An 8,523-nucleotide genomic window follows, 5' to 3' on the forward strand; every position below is an offset into this window, starting at 1 on the left:
GCTGAGGCAGAAGAATCACTTGAACTCAGGAGGCAGAGGTTGCAGAGAGCTGAGATCACATCACAGCACTCCAGCATGGGCAACAGAGCAAGGCTCCATCTCATAAATAAATAAATAAATAAATAAATAAATAAATAGATAAATAAATAAATAAATAAAATGTATTCTGAAAATAATTACACCTTTTATGGTTTTACCTAGCATATAAAACTTTATAAAGACAACAGGCTAGGCCGGGCGCGATGGCTCACGCCTGTAATCCCAACACTTTGGGAGGCCTTGGCAGGCGGATCACCTGAGGTCGGGAGTTCGAGACCAGCCTGACCAACATAGACAAACCCTGTCTCTACTAAAAATACAAAATTAGCCAGGCGTGGTGGTGCATGCCTGTAATAGCTACTCGGGAGGCTGAGGCAGAATTGCTTGAACCTGGGAAGCGGAGGTTGTGGTGAGCCGAGATCACGCCATTGCACTCCAGCCTGGGCAATAAGAGCGAAACTCCATCTCAAAAAAAAAAAAAAAAAAAAAAAAAAAAGCAGGCTTTATAAATAAGCCTGTGATTATAGGCTTGAGCCCCTGCACCCACTGCACCCAGTGAGTGGCTCAAGCCTGTACTCTCAGCACTTTAGGAGGCTAAAGCAGGAGGATCACTTGCACGCAGGAATTCAAGACGAGCCTGAACAACAGAGGCAGAGAGACCCCATTTCTTTTTTTTTTTTTTGAGACGCAGTCTCACTCTGTCGCCCAGGCTGGAGTGCAATGGCGCGATTTCAACTCACTGCAACCTCTGCCTCCCAGGTTCAGACGATTCTCCTGCCTCAGACTCCCAAGAAGCCAAGATTACAGATGCCTACCACCACACCCGGCTAATTTTTTAAGTAGAGACAAGGTTTCGCCATGTTGGTCAGGCTGGTCTCGAACTCCTGACATCATGATCCACCCGCCCCAGCCTCCCAAAGTGCTGGGATTACAGGCGTGAGCCACCACGCCCAACCCGAGATCCCATCTCTATACATTTTTTTAAATTAGCTGGGTGTGGTGGTACACACCTTACTCAGGAGGCTAAGGTAGGAGGATCTTGTATACTTTATACATATAAAACTTTACTGTATTAAAAAACTCTCTGGCTGGGTGTAGTGGCTCAAGCCTGTAATCTCGACACTTTGGAAGGCCAAGGCTGGCAGATCACTTGAGTCCAGGAGTTCAAGAACAGCCTGGGCAACATGGCAAAACCCCATCTCTACAAAAAAAAATTTTTTTTAATTAGCCAAGTGTGTGGTGCAAGTCTGGTAATCCCAGCTACCCAGGAGGCCAATGTGGAATGATCGCTTGAGCCTAGGAGGTTGAGGCTGCAGTGAGCCATGATTATGCCCCCTGCATCCAGCCTAGGTGACAAAGCAAGACCTTGTCTCAAAAAATTAATAAATAAAACAAAACAAAAACAAATTTTGAAATATTGACTTGAATTTTATCCAAAGTTTGGTACTTCCACACCATGGAGATTAATTACTTCATTATATCAACATGGTAGTTAAGATTGATGAAATATTTCCAACTAAAAGAAATTTAACGGGCCACACACAATGGCTCATACCTGTAATCCAGCACTTTGGGAGGCCGAAGGCAGGTGGATCACTTGAGGTCAGGAGTTCAAGACTAGTCTGGCCAACATGGCAAAACCCTGACTCAACTAACAACACAAAAATTAGCCGAGAGTGGTGGCCTGTGCCTGTAATCCCAGCTACTTAGGAGGCTGAGGCAGGAGAATTGCTTGAACATGGGAGGCGGAGGTTGCAGTGAGGCAAGATTATGCCATGGCACTGCAGCCTAGGTGACAGAGCAAGACTCCGTCTTAAAAAAAAAAAAAAAGGAAAGGAAAGAAATTTAAGGCCAGTCACAGTGGCTTGTGCCTGTAATCAAAGCACTTTGGGAGCTCAAAATGGGTAAATGGCTTGAGTCCAGGAGTTTGAGACCAGCTGGGCAACATGGCAAAACCCCATTTCTACAAAAACTACAAAAATTAGCCAGGTGTGGTTGGTGGTACACACCTGTAACCCCAGCTACTGGGGAGGCTGATGTGGGAGGATCTTTTGAGCCCAGAAGGTTGAGGCTGTAGTGAGCCAAGGGATTCGAGACCAGCCTGGGCAACAGAGTGAGACTGTCTCAAAAAAAATTAAAAATTAAAAATTAAAACAACTGCTCACTTGAGCAGCACATATACTAAAATTGGAATGATACAGAGAAGATTAGCATAGCTCCTGCACAAGGATCACACCATGTTTTTCTTTTCAAGAATTCAAAAAGAAAAGAAAAAGAAAGAAATTTAAGAAAACTGGAGATATAGGCCGGGCGCGGTGGCTCAAGCCTGTAATCCCAACACTTTGGGAGGCTGAGACGGGTGGATCACGAGGTCAGGAGATCGAGACCATCCTGGCGAACACGGTGAAACCCCGTCTCTACTAAAAAATACAAAACACTGGCCAGGCAAGGTGGCGGGCGCCTGTAGTCCCAGCTACTAGGGAGGCTGAGCCAGGAGAATGGCGTGAACCTGGGAGGCGGAGCTTGCAGTGAGCTGAGATCCGGCCACTACCCTCCAGCCTGGGCAACAGAGCGAGACTCTGTCTCAAAAATAAAATAAAATAAAATAAAATAAAAACTGGAGATATTAAATAGCTTTCAAAAGTTATATCCTAGTCTACTTTTTTGTTGTTTTTTTGAGACACAGTCTCGCTCTGTCGCCCAGGCTGGAGTGCAGAGGCAAAATCTTGGCTCACTGCAATATTCTCCTCTAGAGTTCAAGTGATTCCCCTGCCTCAGCCTCCCGAGCAGCTGGGACTACAAGCGCCCACCACCACAACAGGCTAATTTTTGTATTTTCAGTAGAGATGGGGTTTCGCCATGTTGGCCATGCTGGTCTTGCTGGTCTCAAACTCCTGACCTCAGGTGATCATTCACCTCAGCCTCCCAAAGTACTGAGATTATAGGCCTAAGACACTGCACCTGGCCTACTTTTTAATCCCTTTAATAACTTTAATTTCAAAATAAAATAATGTATAACCCACATACTTCTAAGTCAGTGTTTAAGTGACATTTTCTTAAAACTTGTAGAACATCTAAATGATGTATTGCAACATTGTTTAGAACTATCAAAGAATTATCACTAAGCAAAAACAATAAAGCTTAATTTTAATTTTTTGTTGTTTTTTGCTTGATTAATACCACGACTCTTTGCAACATGGCCAGTGGAAATTCTTCGAGTATTAGGATCTCAAAGTTTGTGTCAAATAATGACTACGTTAAGTCTCAAACATACATCAAGCATAATAATCACAGAAAATACATAAAATAAATTGAATTATATATTTTAATTTAATTTTAACATAATTTAATACACTTTAGGTTTTAAAATGTCTCTAAGGAACCCAAAATGGCTCTCCACTGTGTAATACATCAAAAGTCTAAACTGTATTTTGAAGGCACTACACATAAATAGTACTCAAATCTTTTATCAACCCTCTGAAATCTCTTCTATCAACCCTCTCTTCGGTATAGCTTTAAACTATGTGTTTTCTACTAAAATCTAAAAACAAGTCACCTGACAATACTTGGCACTGTATTTGATACCTCAGTAGTTAAGGCAAAGTTTTACCCTAAGTAAAGGTATACCTACAGGCCAGAAATTGAGTCTTCTTAACGTTTTTTTCTCCCTCTAAGGAAACGTTAGTTTGTTTTAGTCAGTTGTATTCTTAAATTACATTGCCTGAAATGATATTTTCAGGCCTCACTTCCTAAAGAAAAGCTGTTGCCTGGCTTGGTGGCTCATGCCTGTAATCCCAGCACTTTGGGAGGCCAAGGCGGGCAGATCACAAGGTGAAGAGATAGAGACAATCCTGGCCAAAATGGTGAAATCCCATCTCTACCAAAAATCCAAAAATTAGCTGAGCATGATGGTGCGAGCCTGTAGTCCCAGCTACTAGGGAGGCTGAGGCAGGAGAATCACTTGAAACTGGGAGGCGGAGGTTGCAGTGAGCCAAGATCTCCCCACTGCGCTCCAGCCCGGTGACAGAACTGAGACTCCATCGCAAAAAAAAAAGGCCGTCTTTGAAGAATCCCCACACTTGAGACAAAAAGCAGCCTGTTCTGGATGGCAAAGAATTCTAAAATGTATTTACCAGCAAAAAACTAAAACCAAGAAAAATTAAGTCCTTTTTGCCAAATTTCTAATGCTACCACTATAGTCCATGATCATCTTGAAATGTAAAACTTGCACCTACTTATATCTGTCCTTATAAACCACACAACTCACTAATCTCCAAAACTCTCAACTCATTGGTGTCCAAATGTTTCAGACCCTCAAGAATCTACTCACACTTACCATCAGATATAAAATCTCAGATCCCTTTCCTAGAATTCAAGCGCCTCCCTTTATCTAAGCATCCTCTCTTACTACTGTGTACCCCAGTAAGGAGAGTTTCCTCCCTGTTCCCCAACCATTCAGTCATAATTTAGACCTTTTGCCCATACCATTCTAATTTCATACCACTCCTTCATAGGGAATGACTGCCCTCTTGCTTTCTACCAACTGTCTACCTATCCACTAACGTCCAACTCATTATACTCCTTCACTAGGCCGGGCGCAGTGGTTTGAGACAAGCCTGGGCAACAAGGACAAACCCCATCTCTACAAAAAATTTAAAAATTAGCCAGGCGGCACATGCCTGTAATCCCAGCTACTCAGGAGGCTGAGGCAGGAGAATCTCTTGAACCCGGGAGGCAGAGGTTGCAGTGAGCCGAGATGGTGCCACTGCCCTCCAGCCTGGGCAGCAGGAGCGAAACTCCGTCTCAAAAAAAATTAGCCAGGCACGATGGCATGATGTGCCTGTAGTCCCAGCTACTTGGGAGATTGAGACAAGAGGAGAGCTAGAACCTGGGAGGCTGAGACTGCAGTGAGTGAGTGAGCTGTGGTGGTACAATTGCACTCCAGCCCTCCCAGCCTGAATAACAGAGCAAACAAACAAAAAACAAACAAACAAAAAAACTCCTTCCCTAATCTTCCCCAGTTTCCTGAAGGAAATCAGAAGTGTACTGACAATGAGCCTGTCCAATACAGTAGGTACCAGCTGCATATGGCTACTGAATACCCGAAATGTGTCTAGTACAAATTGAGATGTTAAGTATAAAAGGCACACCAAATTTCAAAGACTAAGCAATAAGAAAGAATGTAAAATATCTCATGAATATTTTTCACATTGATTACACACTGAAATAGTAACATTTTGGAAATACTGAGTTTAATTTCCTCTGGGCACGATGGCTCACGCCTGTAATCACAGCACTTTAGGAGGCCGAGGTGGGCGGATCACGAGGTCAGGAGTTCGAGACCAGCCTGGCCAACGTGGTGAAACCCCATCTCTACTAAAAATACAAAAATAAGCCGTGGGCGCCTGTAATCCCAGCTACTCGGGAGGCTGAGGCAGGAAAATCGCTTAAACCCGGGAGGCAGAGGGTGTAGTGAGTCGAGATTGCGCCACTGCACTCCAGCCTGGGCGACAGGGCAAGACTCTATCTCCAAAAAAAAAAGAAAAAAAAAACTAATTTCACTTGTTTCTTTTTACTTTTTTAACGTAGCTACTAAAATTTTTTTGTTTTTGTTTTTGAGATGGGGTCTCACTCTGTGCTAGGCTGGAGTGCAGTGGTGCCATCTCGGCTCACTGCAACCTCCGCGTCCCAGGTTCAAGTGATTCTCCTGCCTCAACCTCTCCGAGTAGCTGGGACTAGAGGTGCCCACCACCATGCCCAGCTAATTTTTCTATTTTTAGTAGAGACGGGGTTTCACCATGTTGACCAGGATGGTCTCGATCTCTTGACCTCGTGATGCACCTGCCTTGGCCTCCCAAAGTGCTGGGATTACAGGCGTGAGCCACCGTGCCCGGCCAAAAATTTTTAATTATACTTGTGACTCACATTATATTTCAATTACACAGCACTGCTCCATGGTGTAAATACATAATTCTAAACATTGTCAGGAGATAAGATGATTAAGAACACAATGTCTTGAGTCACACTGCCTGCCTGTTTCAAATCTTTCCCTGATGCAAAACTGTGAACAAATTAACACTTCCATGCTTGAAGGTCCTCAAATTTAAAATTGCAATAAATTTAAAATTGCAATAACACAGGATTCAATGAGGACTAAAAAAGTTACACAAAGCAAGTATCAAGTATTAGCATTATTATTACTTATTAACAAAGTAGGAAAGAGTATATACATAAAAGTCAAACTAGCTCAAGTGTTTGTGTTTTTTTTTAGGAATTCAAGGCCAGGCGCAGTGCCTCACGCCTGTAATCCCAGCACTTTGGGAGGCCGAGGCGGGCAGATCACCTGAGGTCTGGAGTTTGAGACCAACCTGACCAACATGGAGAAACCCCGTTCTCTACTAAAAATACAAAAATTATCCGGGCGTGGTGGCGCATTCCTGTAATCTCAGCTACTCGGAAAGCTGAGGCAGGAGAATCGCTTGAACCTGGGAGGTGGTGGTGAGCGGAGATCGCGCCACTGCACTCCAGCCTGGGCAACAAGAGCGAAACTCCGTCTCAAATAAATAAATAAATAATAAAAAAATTAAAAACGTAGGGCATTTTGTTGTTCTTGTTAAGTCCAACATTGAAGGAACTGAGACTGATGGCTAAAATACAGGCTAAAGAAAATCCAAAAGTTTCCAAACTTTGTTTTTTTTGAACGGCTCCCTCTCTCTGCTAAAAACAAAAGCTAATTTGTAATGGAACTATTCTCCCACAAAACACGGTAGCTCAAAAATACATGAATTTATGGTACAGCACTAATTTTTTTTGTGGATAAGTCATATTAAGCTAATAAACATCACAGTTCTTTGCCTGACAAAGACTTATTATGAAACCCTTCAGTTCTTACCGACCTTAACAAAAAAAACTTTACTTGGACTTTGTTGTTTGCAAGATACTGGCTAAAACATGCTTGAAGCTTTCCTACATTATTTTCTCCTAATAAAAAAATCCAAATCTGGAGAAAACGGGTAGCTCCTTAACAATACATTCCTTAACAAGAGAAGACATTTCCATCCCTATAAGTATAGATAACTCCAAATATCTAGATCAAATGAACCACGACTTGGGCTTGCTTCCTCTTCCTTCGGGCAAAAAGCTGTTTCAAGTTTTACTCGTCATATAATACTTTTAATTTTCTTGAGAGGTAAGCAAAATACCGTAGAGCTAAGAATATCTTAGTAAAACAGCGAAACGGTAGTTCAGACAGGGATGACCCTCAACGCTACAAGAATGTACCAACATCCAGAACCACTTTGAAAGTCCAGTTTAACATCCAAGGGAGGATGACAGGTCTTCCTTATTCAGACCCTGTCGGTCTAAGAGGCAGCATTTTCCTACCTTAGCTGCTTTGCAAGTGCCTAATTCCTTCGCTATGGCCGTGGAGAACAGTATCAATGCTGTTCTCCTAGACTCACGTTTATCTTTGAACCAATTACTACTTAACGACCTAGGTTGTCCGAGGAAGAAAGAAAGTGCCCAGAAATACTGGAGCTTAGGACTGCGTTGTCTTGACAACCTCATGGTCCCTCCTCCGGCCGCCCCCGAAGCACTGCGGGGCCACAGTCTCAGACGCCACGGTACCGGCTCCGGCACGTAAACACTGCCCTTCTCTCCCCTGCACGCCCGCAACTTCCTTCTCCCGATCACGGCTTTGCGAGAGCCCACTGGAAAAAGAAGGATACCACATACCCTCGGAAGTGAGGCGGGAGAAGGGCTTAAGCAGCTCCGCGAAGCTAAGGTGATTGAGACGAGTGAGCCGCTCGGCTTCGTCGCTGCACAGCGCAGCGACACAGGGGACGAAGGAGTCCGGGATTAGCTCCTGCACTGATTGTACACACTGGGCCATCGCCGCGTCAGAAGCAGCGGCGGCGCCGGCCCTCCGGCCCACCCTGAGAGGTGATCCTGCGGCTGCAGCAGCTACCGCCGCCGCCCGCCGGCCTGGCCCGGCCGGGCGGGGCCCCCAACGCACTGGAGCCTAGAGACAAGTAGAAGGAACAGACGCCGCCGCTTCGGTTTCTGGGGCACAATCCACTGAACCCCCCCTTCCCGTCACCGCCGATCCTCAGCGCTCGTCCCCGCGTGCTCGCATTCCACCTCGATAGGTGGACGCCGAGAGTCACCACTTAGTCCTTCGGACGGCAAAACCTTGGTCACTGCCCGGCCGGAACCGCCATGTTGAGGCCGAACGCTGACCAACCGGCAGTACTACTCCCAGCTGCCCCCGCGCGCATCCCTCACGTGACTGTTAAAGGAGACAGTAGGAGCAAGGTAAAAGAGCTGAGAAGAGGGAAGTGGAGAGCGACGGAGGCCGGTTGGGAGGCTGGAGCCGGAAGTGCTGTGACGGAAGCTCCCCCACCCACTGGGCGGGGCTACAAGTGCGGTGGGCGGGGCCGGGGGCAGCGGGAGGTGGGCAACTCTAGGCCAGGTTCTCAGGCTCGC

General features: G+C 45.3%; 1 protein-coding gene and 1 pseudogene across 2 annotated transcripts in view; one reads left to right on the plus strand and one right to left on the minus strand.

The window, feature by feature from the left end:
* The window catches only part of TRAPPC8 (trafficking protein particle complex 8), a 116,516-nt gene extending 108,098 nt beyond the window's left edge, over nucleotides 1–8,418 (minus strand). For both annotated transcript variants that reach the window (XM_010380775.2, XM_010380765.2), the window contains exon 1: nucleotides 7,774–8,418. In XM_010380775.2, the coding sequence (XP_010379077.1) occupies nucleotides 7,774–7,930 (157 nt within the window). In that variant the 5' untranslated portion in view covers nucleotides 7,931–8,418. The remainder of the gene's footprint in view (nucleotides 1–7,773) is intronic.
* On the plus strand, nucleotides 2,197–2,289 carry LOC115895627 (annotated as a pseudogene).
* Nucleotides 8,419–8,523: the final 105 nt, after the last annotated feature.

Source organism: Rhinopithecus roxellana, chromosome 21, assembly GCF_007565055.1.
Source record: "Rhinopithecus roxellana isolate Shanxi Qingling chromosome 21, ASM756505v1, whole genome shotgun sequence".
NCBI classification, from domain to species: Eukaryota; Metazoa; Chordata; class Mammalia; order Primates; family Cercopithecidae; genus Rhinopithecus; species Rhinopithecus roxellana.